The 26,127-nt window shown below is 40.4% G+C and overlaps 1 protein-coding gene across 1 annotated transcript; it reads left to right on the forward strand.

Moving 5' to 3' along the window:
* Positions 1-17,749: 17,749 nt before the first annotated feature.
* On the forward strand, positions 17,750-25,790 carry LOC139131246 (uncharacterized). Its single transcript, XM_070697232.1, has 4 exons — positions 17,750-18,560; positions 22,121-22,765; positions 24,279-24,380; positions 24,702-25,790. Exons 1-4 carry the CDS (start codon positions 17,984-17,986, stop codon positions 25,337-25,339), a joined length of 1,962 nt encoding a protein of 653 aa, XP_070553333.1. The 5' UTR covers positions 17,750-17,983; the 3' UTR covers positions 25,340-25,790.
* The last annotated feature ends 337 nt before the right edge of the window (positions 25,791-26,127 follow it).

The following is a 26,127-nucleotide window of genomic DNA, read 5'->3' on the forward strand; positions in this document are numbered from 1 at the left end:
AGAAAATCTCAGCTCAGGTTACGAGATAAAAACAAATTGTTTTTTGATCGGCTATAGCGAAAGAAGAATGAGGCAATGTGATACTGCAAGGCAAGATTGCAAAAAGCACCACTGGTTCACCAGTTCACGTTCGTTCTTGCATTCATCATGGGTACACATCGTTAATTTCTGAAAACTTTGTCCTAACCAAAGACAAGTAGTTTTTTCTCCGTGTCTGTGGCCTAACTTTACACGTGTAACTGATTCTACGGATTCATACGAGCATATCCAGTTCGTCATCCGTGTTTTGCCATGCAGATCGGGCAATAGAATCGCACCTAAAGAGGGGCGTTTTCTCTCCGACACTGAGATTGTACAACTTCGGCCGACCTTGAAATTCTTCAACATGTCACCGGAAACAATCGCAGTGTCATTATCCCGCGATTTCGCCGCATATGATGCCACGTGCACAGTCAAAACTCACTTCAACGCGGACGGTTGTATAGTATCTGTAGTATGTGCAGCGGTCAAGTTTTTATATCGAACGAAATAAAGTTGTGGTCGTATGGTTTCAGTAAAAACCGGAAAGCGGGGAAGTTAATGGGAGTGAATAAGAGTGTCATTAACGGTTTGTGTTTTACTTCTCAAATGTCCTGGTGAAGGGTAGTCCAGTTTTTGTGGTGCCTGAATTTCAAGTGTCGGCGAACAAGGTTGCTATAAGTTTCCGTAGTGCGGGGGCATAAGATGTATTTGCCATTCCGTGAGTTTTTTGAACTTCAGCCATTATTGAACAGCGACATTCTGGCTATGCTCTGTGTTTTCAGTTTTTGTTTGGTTGTTACAGGTAGGACCGCCATTAATGTAAGCGGACGAATGACTTTGGACATTTAAATTTGATGTTTTTTTTCCGATTTTGTATGTCATGCTTTTCCCCGAGAAATTCACATTTTTTCAGCTTACAGTAACGGCATAAATGTGTCTTGCTAAAGCACTGAGGTAGGATGCAAATTTTTTTGCGGTGTTGCCTTGTAGGTTTTTCCCCAATATTGACTACACGTGCCGAGATCCGGTGGTCGACTCCTAATTGTGATCTATTCCGAGATTTCACAAACACAGTATTTTCATTAAATATAGGACACCATTTTTTTTGGACAACTTAACCGGGCTTTCTTCCTCATTTTGCGTCCTTTTCGTATAATTAGCTGCGTCTCTCCCGTACTGCGTTTATCCCATAATACCAGTCGTATCATACATGAAATTGTCTCATGTTTAAAAAGGTGTTTTCTCAAGTCTTATTCCAACACAGATTTGAGTGATGCAACTCACGCACGTTAACCGAAAAGTTTCCATGGCGTTTCTAGGTTTCAGTATTTATGATTTGAATGACAATATTACGAAACATGATGAGATGTTGAAAAATTCCTACATATTACTTTTTTATCTCCTACTCGCGAGTAAATATGCAATCCCCTTTAAGAAGTCACATTCCATCCTTTTGAAATTAAAGGTAGAACGCGCATCGGGGACAGATATTTTGAATTTCAAATATCGGTAAAATATTGGGTAATTTGTCTCTTTAGTGTCAACATTTGCACAGTGACCCCCGATTTTTACTGTTGATTTTGAAAGAATGGTTGAAAGTTTGCTTCAGGAAAGTTTGAGCAAAAGTTTAAGTCTTTCATTGTCGAGGTGCGGACTACCTTACAAAACTAGACGAAGCATCAGGCAAAGTTTTTTTTCACGTTCATTGACCTGTTACACAGTGAAGAGAAAAAACGACAAGAGCTTGTCCACACAAAAAAATCAACATTCACGTTGTTATGTACCACGATCATACCGTATCCAGTGTCAAAGCACTGACATAAGATCACTCCGACCGCGTCAATAGCATGAAATAACATTAACATTAACTGTATAGGCCAATGTCAGACATATTTTAAACCCCCAAACGAACCATAAAAACGTGGCTGCTCCTTTTTAAACGGTCAAAATGTCATGGGAACGGAGGAAGTTTATTGCTTAATCCTTAATGATCAGGTCATGTGCGGATAAGATAGAGACCACTAGGGAGTGAAAACTCTTCCACACAGACGAACACGAAGTCCGATTTTTTACTACGAGAGAAACACGAAGATGTGTAACTGTATCGAATTTACAGCGAAATTTGTTGTCATTAGCTGGGTGCTGATCGATAATTTTCTTTGACCATTATTTCTTCAAAATCCTATAATCAAACGGCGAGTTGTTCCACGTACAGGCCACTTCAGCGTCAGTGACCCGCTTTGACATTCGCCTGCCCTTCTATATGAGATCCGTATACAATGCGTCACGGTAAGTTACGATGTGGTGACGGGTCGCCCACCAAGCGTCTTCCGAAAAAACCCAAGTGAAAAAGGGCATAAGATGGTCGATGGGAAATATGGCTGGCCTTCTCGAGGAAGGCCCCCACTTTTCTGATTACAGCGGGTTTTAGTTATTATCTACAGTGCAGCTGAACTTTAAAGCATGTGGTGAGTCATTCTCACGCATACAAGCTACGAGCAAGTACTTTGATCACTGCCCCAGGCCTTTGGTAGCGCCACCAACAATTTGACGATACGAGTTACATAGTCCCTGGCCGTACGAAATTTTGTGACAAAAATTTGTATTATTTAAGGTAAAATGTGACATGACACTTCCAGTTCATGTTTCTCCCCAGACTCTGAGAAATCTTAGTGTAACGCTTTGAAATTTGTTTTCTTCAAGGGACGATCTTCCTACGTTTTATTCCAGAATTATTCTACATGAGAATATTCTGAAAAGTGGGTATGTTATGCGTTTTGCCCATTATATTCGACATGGAATATTCCTATAGGCAAATAAAGTACAACGAGCTTACCGCGTTTGCCCCGTGGACCTCCTACATATCCCACTTGTTAGTTAATTACATCGCGGACTGTTAACGTCATCGTTTGGCGGACAATCACCGAGCGAACTGTCTTTCAAGTACTGTTAGCTGCATCGTTTTGCATTTTATGTACCCCTCCCCCCCCCCCCAAAAAAAAAAAAAAAATTCCGTGGCATCTAATCTTCCGGGAGATGTTTTGGATTCCCGTATTAATCCATATTTTCTTTGAAATGGAAAATGTCACCATTTCAAACCTATAGGTGGTTGATTTGGTCAACGAAATTCCGGCGCTTGCGGCCATATTTGAGTTGCAACGCGACAATTATTTAGTCGTTAAAATCTAAATATTGCGTTCGTCGCCAATGTTTGGAAAAAGTTCTGTGCTCACAATTCGCTAAGCTTTTTACATAAATTGCATTTGATTTCAAATCATATCGTCGACAAAAATGCAAAATGATACACAGCTAATGGAACTTTAACGAATTAGATTACTGTGCTTAAGGTATACGCCTAGAAAGTGAAAAACTTTCAATTTTTGCTCAAATTTTCCTCAAGGAATCTTTCAACCGCTCACTTTCAAAATCAACAATAAAATCGGGGTCACGTGCAGATTTTAGTACTAGAGAAACAAATTACCCTAGATTTACCATATTGGAAATTCAAAATGACCGCCACACCTGTGTTAACATCATGGAGAAAAATAAAATTTTCGATTTTCAAAAAACTAAGACGTTGAAAGTTTTTCTTATTGAAAGGGCTTCAAAATGAGCCCCACAAGTGGTAGATCAGAAAAGAATTTGAAAAGTTTCAGAGTCCAAATATCTATCCACGAGACGCATTCTACCTTCAAGAGTAGTCCAATAATAATTACAAGAAGTTTACATATAATGAACAAATATTATCTTGTATTACAGACTAAATTTTCTTTGGCTTATTGATATTGTTTTTGTAATTTCGGAATCTGTACAAAGGTCAATGAACGAGACGGCTGAACTTTCCAAGTCTGTGTAAGGGTTAATGATCATTACGAATTTTCCTTCATCTTGGTTAAAACTCCGTTGTCAGGGACATTCAATGTATTTGCGTCATTGATACCTAAGTATCAAGGATACAGGTAGAAACTTGTACTAGTGACATCTATTGTCAAGGCAGTAGAGTGAATTCGTATCATCAATACCAGACAGGACCCTGGGACGATTGCATAAGGGAAATGTTGTATAACGATGATGTCACTTATGCAGATTATGTAAAATTTTATATGATCAATGTCCTATCAGAGAAAGTTTAGTAATGTATTTCTTGAAGGGAAGAATATTTTAATTATTTGAACCAATCAAGAAATACTAGTCGATTAGCGATTGGAGGCTTAACTAATTTAATCTAATTAGGATGCTACAATTTCTTTTAAAAAGGGGATAATCACCCTTTATCGTCAGTCGGAGATAGCTGGGCATCTGATGTGTTAACTTTACACTTCAGTAATAAACCACCATCATGATATCCAACAACTCTGTGAGTCTCTACTCTGTCAAAGATCTCGAAGTACCTCTCAGCATTGAGTACGCTCCCTAGACCGGCGAGATAAGACTATAACACTTGTATGCCTGCCTCATCCAATATTCTTTGCGCATGTCCATGCATTTGCACAGTATATTACGTTGCCCAGTGTTTAAGGTGCAACGTTTGTTGTTCACGAACATTTGCCTCAGTACGGCTGCTACTACCTCCAAGCCTTAGACCTGAGGGCCCCAGCCTAGACACGATGTTCTTTTCGCTGTCACTTTTTCATTTATTTCTGTTCTGTCGTAGAATACCGTTTCTCAACATTCGTCACCATAATTTTATAATTTCCAATGTTGTCCAATCTTCGATGCCAGTGCATTCAATAAGACCCATTTGTTTCCTGGAACAAAAATTATGGAAGTATCATCAAAATGTTGAAACGTCCCAGGGTCTCTTCAAACGTTGATGCATTCAAGTTCGAAGAATGTCACTTCTTTGGTGTCTCCCGAATGTCAATTTAGGACACGAAAGTGGCCACTCTCAGTGGAATATCGATAGTTATGGTGTTCCGGTAATCTGAGAACAACAGCCGAGCTTCATATCATCAGAGTAAAGCAAACCGCATCGCGTCGTTTAAGACCTTTTTTACAGCAGTAGCAAAATTTGATACACAAACGCAAATGTTATCATGTCACAGATATGGAGCATGATCACCAGTTTGTTGCACGTACCGGTAATGTTACACGTAACCGTGATTCTATCTGTGGATACAGTGAATAATGGTGTATAAAGTGAGGCTAATAAAAAGAAAATTACACGAAGTCTAGACGGTTAAAATTTACAGCCTTTCTCTCTTTTCATTTCTCTCGTTAAACATGTATGATGTAACAATAAATTACATTATCATTATGAAAAGTGCATTGACATACAAAATTACTTTCCTGCGCGTCGATGAAGATATCCCCTGGTTATCACGTACTCTAATACAGGACATGTGCCTTTTGCTGTCCGCCTGTGAAAAAAAGCTGTGATTAACGACATCCGACACGGATATGACCGGTCACAGAAACAACACACACTGTGGTAAAGGGGCAAACCTTGGGCCTTCTATCATTGCGGGTATACGAGAAAAACCTCGTGCCCGATGACACTTTTATCCGGTAAAGTTTGGAACAGTGCAGGCGTAGAAGGGGGCATATGATTTATCGCCCTTGTTACAACGACTGAGTAAATCCATAAGTTTGTACGGGGTATACGTGCACAAGTCACGAGAGAGTGTGCGTTAAACAACACATTTAGCAGAATGTGAACAATCACGCAATAACTTGATTTCTCGAGTTGTAACAACCACAAGCGAATTTTAAAGCGATAGTTAGTATAGATTCCCATAGAAAAGTCTGACTGCTGCAGAATGAAGTCTCTGTACGCATTACAACTGTGTGATTATACGCATGCGTTGGATCATAGACTGTAGTTTCTCCGGGGTCTATGGTTAGATCAAGAACAGAAGGTACTCACATATGGTTAATTAATTTTAAAGGGCCTTGGTAAATGAGCGTCGTACTTGAACTATATTTGGATTCTGGATTCAAAAACATTACCATTATCACAAACAAGTACAGTGACAGAAGTACTGTACTTTGGTGGAGCTGGGTATACGGTTTATTCATATTTCGAAAAAATATGCCTCAGCCAACATTTCCAGTTGTTTTAATTTCCAAGTCATCTGGGTAGATGTGATGGAGACAAATGGGACAATTTCGATCTCCATGCGTGTATACGGTTAAATGTGAGGTTCGGCGGGGTTGTAAAGTGATACAGTGATAATCGAAAGGCGCATTGGTAATATTCAGATTACTAAATTTTGTGTGATTGCATTTCTCCTCGACGTCGTCTTCTTTGTTGTCGTCGCATTTTGGACTGACTTTTGAATAACTGCGATGTATCAGATCGCTAAATCGAGTCGACCACCAGCTGAGTTGGAGTATCTATGCAATGGTCCTTATGCTGGTAAATTACGCTTGAGTACAATTGCTACCCGATGACAAATATTGCATGGAAGTAAAATAATACACATATTAATAGAAATGATGAGATGTGATGTGATAACATGCAGAATGGGAAGGACTATATGAATGTAGTCAGGCGGGACCAGAAGAGTTGGTAGACCCGTATCAGTTGTTGTACGACTACAAGTCTACAGAAACTTTAAGCGTTTGGCAAATTACAAAATGCAATATATATATATATATATATATATATATCATTTTGGACTTACATTATAGCTTTCTATGCTTTTACGATGCAAAATAGATATCTATGATTTTGGACTTACGTTATAGCTTTCTATGCTCTTACGTTGCCTCGTTTGTAGATTTGCGCCCAGCCTACTGACTGACTGACGTTTGAATTCTATACGATTCCATGCATTCACGATATTTTTATCACTTTTTCTACAGAACAAGCTTAGATTTTTATTCTCTCTCCCTAAATGATGTCCCAATGCAAAGTCGTTGCAAGGGCAACATACCAGATTGTGTACTTTATACCAATATTATTATTGATAAAACCACTATGGACTAAAATTCAGTGATCGACGTGAATTTGTAGTTAACACATGCGCACACAGACCGCTTTTTTACGAGTCGAACACTATAGGCATTTCGTCATAATTTTAAGACTAGTACAATAAACTGCAGAACAAAAATACTGCAAAAGATATCAAAAGTTACAGCTTGTGGCGCATAACATGACACAGCTATATTTCTATGTGCTAGAATTTAAGATATGGCGTCCATGTAAACAATACAGTCTTATATAACGAACATAACTACGTTCTGCGACTGAAACCACATACTTTGAAGAGATAGTGGCTATAATTTTTTGATGATTTCCTCCCAGTAATTTCCATTTGTAATGTCAACTGTGAGCTCCTGTCCTTCTCCCAAGCACCAACCAGTTAACTTGCCAACACATGGTCTGCGCATGTAATACTGTTTACGTATGAACTTTTGTCGAGAATTTAATTCACTTGTCAACAATAGCAGTCCAACCTGACATGTACGAGAAGCTGAATACTTTGTGTGTCCTAACATGTTTCAGAAAGTGGAACTAGAAACTGTGGTTGGCATATGAAACAAATCCAGTTTAAACAATCGTCAAACGTTTCAGCTACGGTCCCTTCAAAGTGTGTGATTTCGTTGTCGTCCGTTATTCAGCAATATCAGGCCTTCGGCCTATCATACTTTACAGATTAATTACAGATAAGAAATGACAGGAACGTTAGAAGTTTACATTTCTTGTACACGAGGTCGATCGCTTCCTTCCTCAATCGCAATGAATGAAGTACGCAGGCAGCTAAACATTGTCTGATAGCTTTGTCGATATCATCAGCGACGATCAGTTGAATATCAATTTTCTTCAGAAGGTGGATTATAACAACTTGCAGGAATATACTTCATTCTCTGTTCATCAAAAAGGGACAAATCAAAAGAAAATAATATTCGTGTTCAATTTTGTTAAGATCACAAAACAAACACAATATTTGGTCTCCATCGATTCTAGATTTCCGATCAACCCAACCCGTAAGTAATGGAAAGAAAAACTAAACTTTACAAGCAAACGGGCGTATGCGGTGATTTGACAGAAAAAAACATACTTTTCTGGCTCAAGTGAAAGTTTTGCATTGAAGTATGTGATTTTCAGTCATAAAAATGTTATCCTAAATTTATGTTCGTTCTATTTGAGACTGCATTGTAGAGGTGGATGCGAATCTGGATTGATTTCCCTGAAATTCCGTGTAGAGCTGTATCATGTTCAGCTAATACTGCGCAGACTCTGTTGGCGTCAACTAAACCTGAAATTTTGGCATCGAAATGACCCATCATCAAGTGAAATAGCTAGGGGATGAAATGAGGAATCATTACAAACGACTTTTATTCAAGAGTTCACCGACACAGGATATAAAGCATTTTCAGTTGTGCACAACGTGACCAAGAAAATCTTACATCAGGGTCATGTTTCGAAGAGTTATGTCGCAGATAGTGAAATACCGTAACAGTACTTCGATATCCTTGCGGAAAGTTACGTTTTACTTGATAATGTGTTACGAAAGCACGTACTGAGTGACAAATTCTTCGTTATGTTGGGCTCATCAATACAGATAAAAAATTATTGTGACTTCCTGTCGTGGACGTCTCTTTCATTTATCTTGTTCGTCTTGGTATGCGTCGTGCATCTATTATCACGTCAAAATTTGGCAGCAGCTGACATCAAATTTTGCACAGACACGTAATGGGGCTCTGTCGCTCTAGTTTAGCAGCGTTCGTACAAAGATCAACGTCCGGCAGTTGCTCAAATGCAGGGACCAAACTCAGTAGCTGACTATCGGCGTCCCCCATCTCTCAACCGGGAAACCGAAGGAACTAAATGTTGTCTATCGCAGATAGATCGTTGTTAAATACCGTAACAGTAAATATTATCTATGGATAATATATCTGTATCTAAATGTTGCATTTATTTATTTTGTACATGGAACAACTTCTTTTTTCGGCCTCAGTTTCCTGAACAGTCAGTAATTCTGCATCAAGAAAGGGACAATGACAATGTAGCACTAAAGCAATAAACAATTCCAGATGTGGTGGATATTAAATTTTTGATCACTTGACGACATATATACACAAGTGTAATGGCCCTATTTTCCGCCAACTGATTTAAAACTAAGAGATACAACCACCCCAGGCTTGTTTGGTTTGCGTCTATAATATCCCAGACTGTATCGAAATTGTTGCGCATGCAGATGTATGGAATTTACTATTCTTTGACTAAAGGTCCAACAAAGTATGCGTGTTTTATTGGCCCTAGAAGATGAGTATTCACGTATCGTAAGCAACGTTGTTTACTCAGTTTCGCAACTCGGCCCACACGATAGTCGTATTTGCGTTATCAACACTGTCAAACCCATTTACGGTAAGCATCTTTTACCGAACAGTTTAGCCATTTGTAAACGGTTCTTTATGATTTGTCAAAATAGAGTGAGGTATACGTTGTGTTAATGCTCATGCAGGTATGTGAGAGTTCAAAACTACCGATTAGAGAATGCACATTGGTTACTTTGATGATTGCCCCGACATTCTGTTCAATCAATAAGGCAGACCTGGCGACAGGTAAAAAAAAGGCAGCATTAACCCTTTTGAGTGCTGTAATTTTTCCCGCCAAAATTTTAGTGCAACATTTTACCAATTTTCATGAATTTTCCTCTCATTTTTTTTATAATTTTGGACCAAATGGCCAATACATTCTATTGGCTACAGTTTTTCATCAAAATTTTTCGCAAAAATCTGAAAAAAATTGACTGGGTTATATTCAATATTGGTGACAAAAACTGACTTCGGCGCTCAAAGGGTTAAACCACATATATGCACAAGCGATAGTGAGTGCACTACATTGAGTGAACAAGTCAAAACGAGTGGTATACTAGTTGTTTAGGTGGTTTATAGCTATATTATACCACAACGACACTATGTTAAATTCTAACTTGGAAATATTTTCTGACTGAGAGTTCGAGCGTGTGTCAGCTCTGCTATATCGCGAATATAGCACCTTTATTTTCACGACTCAATCGCGAGCAGATCGCTTTATTTTGCCCATCATCAATACATCGGTATCATATGATTATGGACAACGCATGATGCTGTTCGTTACCCCACTCGAATGCGTAGGCCTGCGCTCTACCGTGACTGAGCGAAGCTAAAACAGAGGTTTAAATGGTCGCAACCTGTGGCTGAGCTTCTTAAGGAGTTTGAAATACATACAAGTAGACTTTAGTGGAGGGTCCTGTTCCGTAAAAGTCTTGGGATTGCATTTCATGAAATCCAATTGTCTTTTATCTCCTATACAACACGACCCGAAGAGATTTTCATCTCCATTTGATGGCAACATTAAACTATCCTGGAAGGCTAATAATCAGTACACTTTGCTACACATGGGTTACGGGTTCAGAGACCCGGTCGCATGCGTGGGGTCTTGGCGTGATTATCTCCGGCAGACCGATCTCCGGTTTGTCAGTCCGTTGGAGGCGATCATGAATTCGCCGAAGACGCTCTCTTCACCTCTGTCCCAATAGATTTTAAATAAGCGTGTATCATTTGCAAGTTATTGACTCGCGTTCCCTCTCTGGATGACTGTGTGTGTGTGTGTGTACTTTGGTTGTCTGTTGTTCGGTGTAGGGATTGTGTTTGAACGCATGGTGTTGTTGTGTAAGGTATGACTACTGTATCTAGGCATTGATACATCTGTCATATTCCATGAATAAAATAACCTGTTCACAATAATCTTACTTTTAATAGGTTTCTTTAATAAACTGAAAGCTTGACGAATGCTCGTACATATGTCACCGTGGCCTTCGGCTTTTTAATTCCATCCCTGACAAAGTTGTATGTGTAAAAAGTAACTTTGATAAGTTCCGGATGAAACTTACTGCACACCAGTTCAAAATAATTTCGACAGTGTTGACCTTCTCTGTTACTCTTCTTTCTATGGTGTCGAACGGAGACAGCTTTTTTTAACATATTTTAAATGAGAAACCAGTCCTTAGAAACTTGGACAAACCACGAAAGATTGCCATGGCATCCTTAGGTTCAGAGTTTTGCTATAAGTGAACGCACTTTTGACAAATGGAGAGCGCATTGTCATAATAACTGTGAGTCGGTGGAAGTTCCGTTTTAGGTTAGCAATCATGCCCACTTTTGACACTTCATCCCACGAAGCGCGGCTGTAAATTAGTCCCGCGTCGACATAATAGCTTTCAAATTTAGCAAGCCGACAACAAATCATCTCGGAGGGACATCGGATAGAGCCACATGTTGCTTTATTGAATCAATCGCTGCCTTAAGGTTCCAAGACAAGTAATTGACCTTTTTAATCTAACAATTCTCTGGTGGTTAATAAGCTGAGTTCCCCCGTAAATTCTGCATTTTCTGAAAGCCTAGATATAGGGGAACATTTTGGTAACCACAGTGTCATCATTGTTTACATAACTATCACGTGACAGGTAATTTGCATAACCTTTCAATCTCATTTAATTCACAATAAGAATATTTATATCGGTTTCAAAGTCCTAGGGCTTGTAGTTTGTAAGTTTGCAATGTTTTCCCATTTTCCACATTTATTTGCTCATTTGAGTTATCAGCTATTTATCCAACTTTGATGTGAAACCAACATGCTTATTAAGATTTATTTCCCCATCAGCATTATAGTAATGTTATCAACGCCGTTTGCGCGGACTTGCATTTGCATCAAAAATAGAAATACGCCTAGCAAATTTCAAAACGCTAGTGCCAGACGTTTTTGACTTCGTACTCAAAAAATTTGACTTTTATAATGCTCTTGTGTGTATCAGTCAGTCAGTCAGTCAGTCAACCAACTTTGGTTTGAACAAATTTGTTCTGACTGATGTTAGCAAATGCCATCAAGGAAAGGTTGAAGTCACAGAGAAAGGGATGCCTTCTGAATATTTTAAAGGTTTCAACAAAATGTCAAAGTCTTATAACAAATTATTCTACCTGCAAAATTTTTATCAATATTTATATTTAAATTTGCCCATTTGCATAAACATCATGTTATCAACTCGGCTTCAGTAAGAAACTTAGATCTGCAACCAAATCGAACTATTTCTGCAACATTTCAAAGGACCTGGTTCGGTTGTTTTGGTATCTGAAATCTTTCTTTATCATTCTGCATGTATTTAGCGCATTTGCATAACTTTGGACGTCCCAGAAATTCTACCCTTGACCCACAATACATTTACACACCAATTTCAAGCTGATAGGTGCCAACATTTTCAAGGAAAGTCAGTGTGCGGACAGAATGACGTACGTACGCACGCACACACACACAAACACGTACGTATGTACGTTCGTACATACATACATACATACATACATACATACATACATACATACATACATACATACATACATACATACATACATACATACATACGTACATACGTACATACATACATACATACATACATACATACATACATACATACTACATACATACATACTACATACATACATACATACATACATACAATACATACATACATACATACATACATACATACATACATACATACATACATACATACATACATACATACATACATACATACATACATACATACATACATACATACAGAAACTTCATCAGAAAGCAAAAAATGAATGAATAACGTGTAGACCCTAGAGTCTATCGCGTTTAAAATGTCTAGCATGCGGTTCACTTATGGGATATCTTAAAATATTTGACTCAAAATATATTATACAGAATAGACCTGGAATTTGTTTTCTTACCCTGTATAGAAATATGGAACATGTTGATCATTTTAGGGTTTCAGTAAATGGCAGAACGTGAAGATCTCAATTAACGCGTACATCTGACATGTCAGAATGTAACATGTCCAAAATGTTAAATATGTTCGGAATAAATGTATTTAGACGTACACTTTCTCGTGAAATTTCTTCCTATCTGTGTGTAAACTGTTGACATATGCATCCCCTTTGCAGGGAGAGAGATGTACATAATACTCGAGAAAAGGACCGAAGATTAAAAAAATAAACGGACAGGTATGAAGAAGCAGGCGAATTATCGGAATGTCTGACTTGGAAAAATATCCTCTCACGCGTTAAGTCACGACAACCGATTTATAGCCACTTCGACAGCATCGCAATAAAACACGACCAGCACGTACAAGTGTTCAAAAAGTCTGTCGGCTTCTGCTCAGCGTTCCCGCCGTATAGTCACTGTACATGTCTTCAACAACATCCGAGCATCCGAGACCATAAAATCTATGTCACAATGGCCCTGTTGATGCGTCTACTTCAATGCATACGGGTCAGTTTACGATATCTGGTTTTGAAAGTCGCTATAGATGGAATGTGAGAATCCGATCCATCTCTGTATATTCCAATGGCGTTATGGGATGAGTTCAAGGAATCAGGTTTCTAAGCTGGTTGTTGATGTAGTCGTTTTTGCGCGAGGGTCGGAATATCGCATTCAAAGATTTGGGTGAAAGGAGTTTATACTCCTCCTAAAGAATGCATAGAAACAAAGGATAGACGGTTCGAGTTTCTTTTCAAAGCTGTTATGTCTCAAGGTCAGTATTTCGGTTCCATGTGGAGACTGTACAACTTTTTAGCTTAATACATGTACAACCGGCTTCATTCATAATTCATGCGAACAGTGATAGGAATTAGGGAGCCTTCAGTAATTACAGGAGGGTGGACCGGGGGGGGGGAGTCAGTGTTCACCTGTGCTGTACTATGACCCTTTCCCTATCTTCATGTAAAGTGTGACCCCTTGTACGACATTCTAAAACTTAACCCTCCCCCTAACCACTGCAGTATTCTCTCAAGGAATTTCTGACACAGTATAAGTAATTTACATAACAATTGGTTTAATTGAATTACGGGGGGGGGGCTGGCGTGTTTAGAGGAGGGTTGCAATTTATCACGCAAGAATTTTTGAAGGGACGTGATCTCTTATACATGGGTCACTATATATTTGACAACTGTAAGAAGGCAAGAGATGGCTGATATAGTGCTTCACCCAAAAATGTCAAATCATAATACATGGGCGTCTATCAGGCAAACTTTTGATAACTTCCCCAGCAAAACAAGCTATATCTGTACAGTTATAAATGTTTGATAATACATGTAAATGCACTTTGCTTGAAGTGAGAAGTAAAACATGCGTGTACACAAACTTGGATATTTGGTTTTCATCGAAAATGTTGATTCAGTATATGTGGTATATAGTGTATGAGAGAACTATGAACATGTTTTCCAATATAAAACTAACATTATCTGTGCAGTTATAAACGTTTGATAATTGACACACTTTACCACCTGTCTCGTATTTTTTGTCTCCTGCCTTTCATCAGTTCTAACAGTTCAAGGTGTTTAATGAAGGATACACAGTATCATCTTTGCTTGTGAAACTTGTGTATAATATGCATATATTTAAAAGAATCGGTGTATTTCGTCTGTGATTTCCTATTCCGGAATTATCACACGGACAATCAAAGGTTTGGCCGTAAAATCGGCTTCTGTCTAAAGTGACTCTCCCCCAAGATAGGTTTATAAAAAGTAACCCTCCCCCATGGACAGTTTTCTAAAAGGTGACCCTCGCCCAATTCCCCCGGCCCACCCCCTGTAATTACTGAAGGCTCCCTTCGCTCGATGGCACGCCGCCATAAATGATGCAATAACAAAGAAAGTGGAGATATTACAGCTTTAATTTTTGTTACGAGGTTTGCAGAACGCACAACATACTAGTACTTGTATTAAGGTTTGTTCGTTAGTCTTCTCAATTATAGGCAGCTCAGGCAACCGGTTATTAGGGTCTCCAAAGATTGAGTTACGCCATCAAACGAATTACTCGTATGAAAAAAGATATTTATGTCGTGGTGAAGTGACGTTATTTTCAGCAGGTATGTGTCATGGTTTTTCCATATAAATTCTGTGCTACACTTGTAATCAAAGTTGTGACCACAAAGAACTTGCAACCGTGCGGTTATAGTCAAAGCTTATCACTGAATTCAAATTCGTGACATGAATTTGTCTTGAACTGCATGTGCTTTGTGGTCACAATTACAGCAGGGAATTTGGACGCTCCTTTTTATCTTTGTCACTGTCTTTTTCAAGTCTCTCTTTCACTAAACTTTGAAAAAAAAACACGATCGGTTGGAAGGGCTTTTGACTGACCAGGTCTGCTTACGTAGGGGTGAATCATTAGGTCCGGGAGAGTCATTAAAACTGCGGAAAAAAGGATGTACGGACCAACACTATTAGAAAATTGAAACTGAAAGTGAGTATGGTCGGCAAATTCTGAGATAAATGCGTCAAATCATGCAGCAATGTTCAATTGAATGCCGGTTCTTAAACACTTCTGCCAAGACCTAATTGCCTATACCGTATCTTGACATTGCTGCAATGCAGTTTCTATCAGGCTCGTCCCAGTCGCAAGCCTGTAAACTTTATCGCTCTACAAAGTTTTGATTGTCCGATTAGATGCGTGCTCACTCAAAGAACATAAAATGAAGAGAGAGCTGAGATACGTACGGTTTTTGAGAATTAATGATGGAAACGTCAGACGGAAAGAGCACTTTAAGGTCAAAACGTATAGAACAGGACAAAAATTCCGACGATGTGCAAAATCAATTTCTGTGAACTGGTTTTCACGAGTGTTTGGTAAGATCATGATTTCGTCATTTGTTCTCATCAATGTCTGCATGGAGTGTTGGTATTTACCAAGTTCAAGTCGTGGACTGGAAAATTCATTGAGAATATTGCTACGTTAGCGTTACTGGGAACGACCAGGATTAAGGCAGTTGCATCTCTCCCTCGACTGGTCTCATGTATATCAAGATGCTCGATAAACGTGAGCGGAAAATTTATTTCACTCACTGATTGATAACGATGAGCGTCGCGTTTCTGCGATCTGTGGCTTGCATTAGAATTTCAGTCTTGAAACTGAAACTACCGATCGTAAATCGGTGACAATCTACTGTCGGGAAGGGTGACTAAACTTAGCACCACGAAAGCTATGTTGAGTGAATACCCCAAATTACTTGCTTCACGTCGACTTCAACTTCGACATGGCGGGGAAAATCTCTTGTCTTGTTTTTGCTTCGCACGACTTCGTTGAACGACTGTCTCCCTGACAACGAACCAACTCCCTATTGATCTTGTAAGCCGTAAAATGTGTAAGATTCTGTCAACGGTGGATTAGCGTGTTTTCAGTCAAGGACAACGCAAGCCTATACAGAAAGCGTGGCCTTCAGTTGCAGCTTTTTTCTCTATATCTCGTATCCTACCAGTTTGGGAATGGGGTTACTATTTAGTATATTTGGTAACTTTGCGCATGCTCATTTCTTGAGTTGGTCATCTTAGCAACAGAGCTTTCGTCCAGACCCTCGTGACGATGAAGTTAACTGCCGTTCAGCTGCTGTCAATCAATTGTCTACGACGAGTACAGACTTGAGTGTTCCCGCCAAAACAGGACAAAATGGTAACCAGAGACGAACAAGTCTAGGAGTTAAGTTGCAATGCTGTCGTTAATTCTCGCATCTATGACGATAATTGTGAACAATTTACTGCTCGATTGGAAAAGCAGGGTATATCTCCATCCCACACCAACACAGTTCGTGTGCTGTCCACTGTCAAACACCGGTCTAGGAAGTGTTAATTTTTAAATTCTTCAAAAAAATCTTCACACTTTCATTGAACTTGATTAATCGCAACCTTCAGGCTTTTCATATGATTTTGCAGTTCGTAGGAAATTAACTTTGCTGTAACAACATAAATGTGGTGGATTTGCTTGACGGTGATGAAGCACAGAAGCATACATGCAACCATTTTTCAATGTTATGTACAAATTGATTTGCAATATAATTACATAATAGGCCACCTCTAAGGAGTCATATGTTTTGTACTGTCTTGGGAATACAAGTTCTCGAGTCAGTTATCTCGTGGTGTCTCGCGTGACGTCACGCATTACACAGCTACTACACGTACCAGCAAGTTAAAATCTCGTGAATATTTGGTAGTTGTCGGAGATATTCCGTATGGCCCAGTGCTTTGAAACTCAACGTTTTGCACATGCCATCGACTAACGTCTAGTCAGCTTTTTGCCTATTTCAACAGAACTAAAAGTCTAAATACTGACTTTTCCACGAAGTATTCAAAAATTGAATATCACATAACTTTGCCTGACTTACTGAAACTAGTTTATGTCACAAAATATTTTGGTCTGTATGTCTGGTTCAAAAAGTTCTATGTTTTTAAAGTTTGCTCTGAGTTTTGTTGTAATACCTAAATTGAGTGTAAAGCTGCAAACCAAGGGTTTCATACATCGTGAATGGGCAATGTGAAATAGCTCAAAATTTCAAAGTTTTCTCAACATCTTCTCTGCGCATGCAATAAGTGTTCGTGCCCCAAATTGCATTGACTCGATCTCGAGTGAAGTGCGGTGACTTTGCCTCAGTCGGTGATGGCTGTCCAAACATTGCACATTTTTTGGACGTGGAAATTGCAAATGAAAAAATGATGAATAGAAAAAAAAAGCAGAAAGACGACGGCCGTGGGTAAATTAAGACTGAAGTTTACATAAGGTTAATCGTCATCGCGTAGAGTCACACTTTACAATTTAAATGACATCCAAATATAGGCAAAATGAAAAAAAGACGCACCGAATTTCTTGTCATGCTTTTCGAAACAAACGCAAGTGAAAACTCACACCGTAGGAGTAGTAGTGTCCGGGTCGAAATGAAATGTAATATCGATGACGCTGCACTCTCAGAAAAGAAAGGGACTCACACAAGCCTGGCCCTAGTTGTGAGAATCAACCAATGGCGGAAAAGACGATTACGTGGGTGTTGATATTGGCAGGCAAAGTCGTATAAAGCGATCGGCGGATAATTGTTTACATGTTCACGATAAAGATTTTCAGAGGCACACACAGGCATCCATCGCAAAACGATTTGCCTTCCGTGGCTTATCAAGGGAGTCCTATAAGCCTTAGTCACGCGCAGTGATTGGGGCATCTGCTATGCTTCGTCGCCAGGTATGCGTACTGAGTACTACCATGGGCCGGTCGATACTCCTTCCTTTATGCGTGCTGTATTTGTCGTGTAATGCCCAGTTTGACGGGAACGACAACGCTCCCGAAGTCCTCAAGCAGGCCAACGGGTGCGCGTACACCTTCCTGCTGCCCATTCCCGACGACGGGGAGTGCTTCGAACCGAACGAAGTGGCGAGTTCGGTGTCGCCCTATGGCGAAGACGTCAGCGCGCTGGTCAAGAGATTGCAGGCTCAGGGTGACAAGATAGACAGCCTGAAGCGAATAGGTCTGCAGCACTTATGGCGTATGGACGAGCTGGAGGCCAACAAACACGAACTGCAGAAAGCAAACACCATTCAAACTTCGAGAGTCAATGAACTTGAAGACGAAAACAGCCGACTCCTGTCAGAGCTCTCCGAGCAAAGCCAAGAAATCCGACGCCTTGCAAGCCAGCTGATTGAATTAAGAAATGCTGCCCGGGAAAATGCCACAAAATTGGAGCAACTGAAAAACCAGCTGCGAACCTGTAACGGTGGGCAAGACGACACCGCGGCCATCGATATCGGTAAGGTGAAACACAATACTTACGCGATATCGCTTTAATCTGTTACATAAACCGTCTTTTCCCCTTCTTTATTTAAAGTTTGCACAAGATAAAAGCAACGCTTTGTTTTAAAAATTTCAAAAACTATAAATCTTTGGCTTTATTGCCTCATCTAAGTTCAGTTGCAAATGATTGGTCGTTTTCCAACAGACCAACGCAAAGAAGAGCCGGATTATACTTTCATGAACAGAATTTATGAACACCCGTAAAAAGAAACGCACAGCCTTGGATGGCAGGCAACGACATGGATATTTCCTCGCACTCCATTGTTCTCACATGGTGATATTTAATGTTGATTTATGTGTTTTTTAATTTTTCGTGAAATTGTTGAGGGGTTTCTTGACTTATCTGTACGGGGGATCGTCGGAACTTCTCCGTTGTCAGACTCCTGAAGCCTTTGGACATAAAGTTTGTTTCGACAACCGCCTTTCACAGGTGTTGTGATGGTTCATTTAATATAGAAATGAGTTTTAAGACCCCGGGCCAGTCGATTTGAAAAAAAAAACAAAACTTATTCGTGTTAGACCGAGATAATGGTTCTCCGCCTACAAAATTACCCAGTCATCTCGTTAACGTTGCGACAATCGGCTTGAACTCCATCTGCACGGTCGTGAACTTGACCGAGCACACTCAGTTGCCGATTCTCGGTTCCCCGGTCTGGTTTTCCGACGTGTTGTCATGGTACACACGAGCGCGCCGACGATTTTCTCGGCAACTTTAGGGCAACACATCATGCCAAAAGATCAAAACCGGAGTGAACGTGCCACGTCATTGTGAATTTGTCCTGAATTCTTGGCATGGTAGGGTTCTATAATAGTCCGTCAAGACATCTCTGTAGTCAAAGTCCTTCTCCATAAACAAGTTTTTTCTTGATTAATAGTTAGCCGGCTGCTCCTCTCCCAAATCATCGCCCGTCCTGTATATTTGTGTCAATAATCTCTCTTCGTTGTAACTTCGCAATTATACGCAGCTTATTCGCAATTTCTAGCAAACGTACAGAACAACTGATTTTTGTTTCTGGTTCAGACCAGCTTGCTATTACTCATTATTTCCCGTCATTTAGGCAAGTTTGTAGATTCCCGCTGTTTCGAGTTCTGACAAGGTCGTATCGTTTGGCACTGTGCCATCTTATAGCCGACTCTATCGTTTCGACCATTGTTCAGTGATGAGCCAGCAGCCACATTGACTTGTTTTACGATACAGCGAAATTGAATCATTCATCGCACTAAAAATAGACCCCAAGGAAATCACATTCTTGTGAACTACAGCAATGCAATTATATAATATATTAGTTATTAAAATTGCTTTCACTGTAATTGCAATCGCCATGGGCAATCAATCCATGCCATCGAACTGAAATCTGGCGAGAGAGAGAGAGAGAGAGAGAGAGAGAGAGGGAGAGAGAGAGGCGGGACGTCGCGTCATCAGGGCAAAATTGATGTTTTCGACAAATATTCGTGTGATGCAAAACACACCGCCATCTTTAAGTGAAAGCGGATGACAATGCGATAAATTCAATGTCTCTACAGCCATTTCCTCGCAAACAATGCTGAAAATACCAGCTAAATGTCGACAACAGCTTCTGTGCGTGTGATCAATTACTCAATGATAATCGAACAAGCAAACATAACACGTTGTGCACACATGTGATATGGACGCACAAACAGGATGTTTTTATGAAGTTCAACACAGGGCATTAGGCACGGTCATGGTGAAGAAGAAGGCGAAACGGTATCCCATGCAAACATAGCAAATATATCAGCAATAACGTCAATAGCCCCAAGATAGTTTTGCGCTCTAGGAGAACATTAGCTGTAACCTTTGAAAATTGTTTTTTTTAGCTTTTTGTGTGTCATGGCAGCATGTACACATGTAAAGTGCACTGTTATTGTTGACGTTTGAATTTCAGTCTGGACTCAATTCACTTGTCAACAATAACAATGCAGTCTCTACATGTAGACCTACAAAGCTTAGTTGACAAGCTGAATACTGTACATCTCAACGTGTTCTACAAGGAGAATAATCGACATTTTATGCAAAAAGTAGTTTTAAAAATCGTCGAAAGTTCCAGCAACTGACGTTTTCATAACGTCAGTGGCTTACGCTAGCAAGCTGTGGTATGGTGACCTATATTTCTCTGACGATGGCGGTCAGGATCTGTCAACGGTACGTCATTTTCAAAACATGTGTCGTTAGTCATGATCGTTTCCCAGTGCCCTGGTATGTACCATTACATGCGAAGAAGTGGGAAGCGAAGTCGCATACAAAGTGCGATTGACCGTAAAAAATATTTTGGTGATTAAATCGAGACGGAAAGCTATTTATGTAAACCCAGTTTCGATAATCCTGCTACGACTTTGAATAAAATCGCTGCTGTGGGATAGATGGCGCCAAACTAGTACTGTCCAAGTGAGTCATGATGTGCTAATATTTTTTTTCTAAGTAAACTGTGAGATTTATCATTTTTGTACGTTCTGCTTTTTTTATTAAGCAAAGTAGTCTTTCCTAATTTTTGCTTCAAAAGTTTTTTTCTGTTTTTGACCACCCCTCCCGAGACCTAATGATCCATCCCTAACTGATAAGAGAACAGAATTTCCGAACGAAATCGGTGAACGGCGACGACAATTGTCGAAAAATCTGTAGATAAACGGAATTTACAGCTTCAACGATCTTCAGCTCAGCTCGAAACACAAAACGCTGGGGAGACGAGAACAGTGCCGCTGTGGTTCTGTAACCACCACCAATAGGCGAAACACACGCCTCCACACCAAAATGACAAACTTTTGTACGGCTAGCATGTATAAAAGCACTGATACTGACTGCTACCGATGGGCCATCATTTATATCGTGCATAGTCAGCAAAAAAACCCGGATTGTGTTTCAAGGAGCACAAAGTAAACCGCCATAACGAGTTTAAACGGTTGTCATTTCACACAATTTGTTGGTGAAATGGGATCCTTAATTACAGGCATACGGTTGTCAGTGACACAGCGCTCTCATTTAGCCGAATGAGTTTCGCTGATAAACTCATCTTTGGACAAACGCAGTGTAAATATACAGCCTAAAGGATATCATATGATAGAAATACGTGATCTTCTCTGTCATTGTTAAAACATTCGCTCGAGAGGGTTAATCGATCACATTATTTTCCATAGACTCCTATTTCTACTTTTATTTAAAAATAATTGTTGTTGACTTTGACTATGATTTACAGCCTTGCTTCGCACTCCTCCCAACTGTCCTCGTCGGTTTGCTTCTCTGTGTCAAAGCCGATCCAGATTGTATGTGTCGAAGCCATTCCAGGGTGTCTGTCTGTCTCTGTGTCAAAGCAATAAAGGCAAATAAGGCAACTTGAGATTGCGTGTTTTGAGCGCCATATTCGAAGTATCGACACAAGCGTTTGGTGAACAACAACTTTAATCGACGTCTAAGATGTCAACAAAGATGCTCATATGACGGCTTTGTCCCGTTGCGACAATGATATAATTATTGATGATGTTTTTCGGTTTATTTTTTTGCAGCACCAAGGGAAGCCAAACTTCTTTTTGATGGGACTTCGTCGATAACTTATCTAGATGAATCTAACCCCATTCAAGAGTTGGCCGAAATGACCTGGTGTTTTTGGATGAAGACAGAGGCCGGCATGACCTATGACGACAACACGGTGCTCGTGCACTACCAATCTCCCTTCACCTCCCGTGCGACATCTCGCTCCATCTCGTACGCCGTCACTTTCTTCATCGAGCGATTATGGGACTACCGACTCAGGGGTGGCGGCGGGGTTACCCTCTTCAAGCGTGTACCCCGAGACGGTCATTGGCACCACGTGTGTATGGCATGGGTCGGTAGAATTGGCAAAGGCCGACGATGGTTGTACGTCGATGGCACCGGCACAATCCTTGGCGATGGGCACGTTGAGACGGTGCTGGGGAGCGGGACGCTGTACCTCGGCTTCAGACCGGACATTGACTATCGTCGGACAGAGGGCTTCGTCGGTGAGATGGCGCTGTTCAACATGTGGGACAGACACCTCAACGTGGATGAAATCGCCGTGTTCGCCAAAGAGTGCGGCGACGCGACGGAGGGCAACGTGGTTGGATGGTCGGCGATGTTCGGAGGAAATGCAGAGCGAGAGAATATTGTCGCAAGGCAAAAAGATTTTTGCTGTAAGTTGAGTTTTCTGGTTTACACTTTAAAACCGTGAGTCCTACCGATAGACTGTCGACAGTCGCCTGTGCCTTTTCTGTCTTTTATTGATGTAGTCACAGGGCGGCAGGAGAAGACAAACAAACATAAATAAACAAACAAATTAACAAACATACAAACAAGCACACAAAATCATTGAAAGTTGAATGAATAAACATGCAAACAAATAAACAGACAAATGTATACACACATGCATATATATATATATATATATATATATATATATATATATATATATATATATATATATATATATATATATATATATATAAAGTGTATGTGTGTGAGTGCAAGAGACACCAGCAAATTGAAAAAAGATTGAAATGATTGACTGAACAGCTCATGCAACATATCAACATGCGACGGCAGTACCACTACTCCCACGGTGGAGGGGGGTGGGGGAGCGAAAGCATACGTGCCTCGTGCGATTGCCCAGCTCGCACCTTCGACGCTACGCTTGCGATTCCCTGCACCGTCGTATATGAGAACATAGACTCTATACTATCTATGGTGCGAAAGACTACACCGATGAGAGACAGTAAAAGCACAAGGGACAGTCGACAGTCTATTCTACCTAGAGTAAAGCATACTGCGGGACCGTAAGGCAGTACTAGTCGGGACAAAAGTGTTAAATTTCGTTTGACGAAAGACTCCTGTCGTCTCATAATTAGGGTCTTTGGTAACGAAGTGTAATAAATGGTCCAGTTTCCAATCAATGGCCAACACCATAGAACCGTTATTTACTCGTTTGATCATGGTCCGTACATTTGTATAGTCCGGTCATTCACTTCATTTATGCACACATTGGAAAAAGAGAACTCTGTAAGGGATCGTCTCAGATTGTCGCACAAGTTCAAGGAACGAAATTCCTTCGTTTAGATCAAACCTCCTCCCCCTAAACGAAAGTTCAAAAGTGCTAAATGTTGACGTCTGCCTGAGAGTATAATGTTGCGTTTTGCTGTAGCTACTGAAGAATATGTATCCTTGACCACATCACATCGTCAAGTAATATAATTGACCATGGAAAGTTGACACGAAAGAGTTGGAAACAGTTACAGCAAAATTTGTTGTTACGAGTGTGCAGTTTTTGTTTATTTTTACGCACAATGTAAAGAGAACTTGTGATCACAAAATAAAAGTGCGAAAGTGAAGTTCACAAATCGAACGAAGGTCAAACCCCCTCCCCCCGTAAACGAACGAATTTCGCTTTTTGAACTTATGCAACAATCTGAGACGATCCCTATCACGAATTAGGATGATCGCCAAGCGAATGGCAAAACGGCCGAGTAAGTGACTGTCTGACTGAACGAATGAATGAATTAACCAACAAACGAATGAAAGCATTGGCGAATAAATATGAGTGATATAAATGGTGGTAATGAATATTATTTTATTCATTCCGTTCTCCGTGCTACATCATGACGTATACTGCCAAAATGCCTCTCACGTCAAGTACGTACTTCTTACTTACAGCCAACGGAGATTGTGAAGACGTTGATTGTATGACGGAAGGTGCTTGCATCGATGCTCCCGTGGGCCAGTGTTCATGTCCGTCACAAACGTCATGCCAATCAGGTAAGCTGTTGAAATCAACAATTTCAAGTACACTGAAGCAAATGCCAATGAATGAGGTGGAGTCTTCTGACATGGCAGCTGTACGTTTCATTGGCATAACAAAACGTATCCTAATAAAGCGCTTTTATACCTGTCCAGTTTCGTAAAGACGCGACTCTAGTTAGATCGTGGCTCTATTTTCGGAATATTTTAGTTCTGGTATGTTTTATCATTCCAAATAATTACGAGTGTGTGTCAGTATCATTTTGAGCGTATTCTTCTTCGGAAATCGTCTGTTGTTCAATGAATTCTGTATGGCATCTCATTTATTCTCTACAACAGAGGGAAGAAAGCTGCAGTTCGATGGCTCGTCCAGAGTGGACGTGAATGTGAACGACAGAGTCACCCAAATCGATAGTTTGAGCATTTGTATGTGGTTGAAGATTTCCTCATCCAGGGGTACCCTTTTCAGTATAACCACGCCAACATCGACCGCAAATAACGCCATACAGAAGATCGAATTTCATGGCTTTAGCCTGGCCGTACAAACGTACGGCGGAAACCGTCACAGCTGGTACTCCTACCTCACGCTGGATCCCTCGAAGGTGACGGACAACCGATGGCACCACGTCTGCATAGTCGGCGAACTCGCCGGAGACCGAAATACCATCCTGCGCATCTACAAAGACGGCATGATGATCACCAGGCCATTCTTCAGACAAGCCATGACCATGCGCGGCCTCGAGACGATCAGCCTGGCTGGGTCCCCGGACACACAGAGCATCTCCGCCGAGGTGTACGGCTTTCAGTTTTGGAGTCGCGACCTCAGCAGTGAAGGCTCGGAGATCTATCTGATGTCGAGGAGGTGCGGAGAATACTACACTGATGGCGCACTGGTGTCCTGGTCTATGTTCTTAGACGCTGCCGTTCGCACCTCTGTTGCGACCTTACCGGCAGACGTCTGCCTCAAGGAAACGTAAAGACATGCACCAGACTCTTTTTCCCCGCTGTTAGTTACAAGTTGAAGATTTCGTAGATCTTTTAAAACTGATTTTTGTATCACCATGTTGCTGGATTCATTTTCCCCGCGATAATATTAGATAATCGAGCTTTTGAAAATTGTAATTCCGCTGGCTAGGTCAACAGGCTCCGAAGGAAAATGAACGTGCATTTTGTGAGATATTTTACCTAATAATCTTAAATTTGCTGATCATATATTCCCAGCACAAGTGCGTTTAACAGTTTTACATTGGACTCACACCCTTATCAGATAAGAGTAAGAGAATCATCATCTGTTAAGAACGATCATTGTCTCCAGCAAAGTAAGTGGATGAGGCATAGAAATTTCGTTATATTTCACAGATTCTTAGGGATTTTCTTTCATATTTTTCAAATGCCAGATTAAATATGACACGTTTTTTCAAACAAAAAGCACGCGTGGAAGATTCTCAGTAATTTTGCCGTTTATAGTACGGTTTCCTATCTTCAATGTCACCATCGCCGCTACCGCCCTCCCACCACCCCGAGCATCGTCATCATCATCATCATCATCATCATCATCATCATCATCATCATCATCAATTGGTTAGTTGAACCTAGTGCCTTGGCCTTAGATAAAAGTCAAGTGTGACTGCGTTGGTGTATTTTGTCAATGTAAATTATAATAATAAGGATGATGATGATGATGATCATGATGATCATGATCGATGATGATGATGATGATGATGATAATGATGATGATCATCATCATCATCATGATCATCATGAT

This window comes from Ptychodera flava, chromosome 4 (genome assembly GCF_041260155.1).
Source record: "Ptychodera flava strain L36383 chromosome 4, AS_Pfla_20210202, whole genome shotgun sequence".
NCBI classification, from domain to species: domain Eukaryota; kingdom Metazoa; phylum Hemichordata; class Enteropneusta; family Ptychoderidae; genus Ptychodera; species Ptychodera flava.

What these genes read in the sequence shown, in the direction of transcription:
- LOC139131246 (XM_070697232.1), top strand. Translation starts at nt 17,984, where the DNA reads ATGCTTCGTCGCCAGGTATGCGTACTGAGTACTACCATGGGCCGGTCG. An exon ending in CACCGCGGCCATCGATATCG is followed by an intron (nt 18,561 to 22,120) that starts GTAAGGTGAAAC and finishes ATTTTTTTGCAG; the next exon opens with CACCAAGGGAAGCCAAACTT. An exon ending in ACAAACGTCATGCCAATCAG is followed by an intron (nt 24,381 to 24,701) that starts GTAAGCTGTTGA and finishes TCTCTACAACAG; the next exon opens with AGGGAAGAAAGCTGCAGTTC.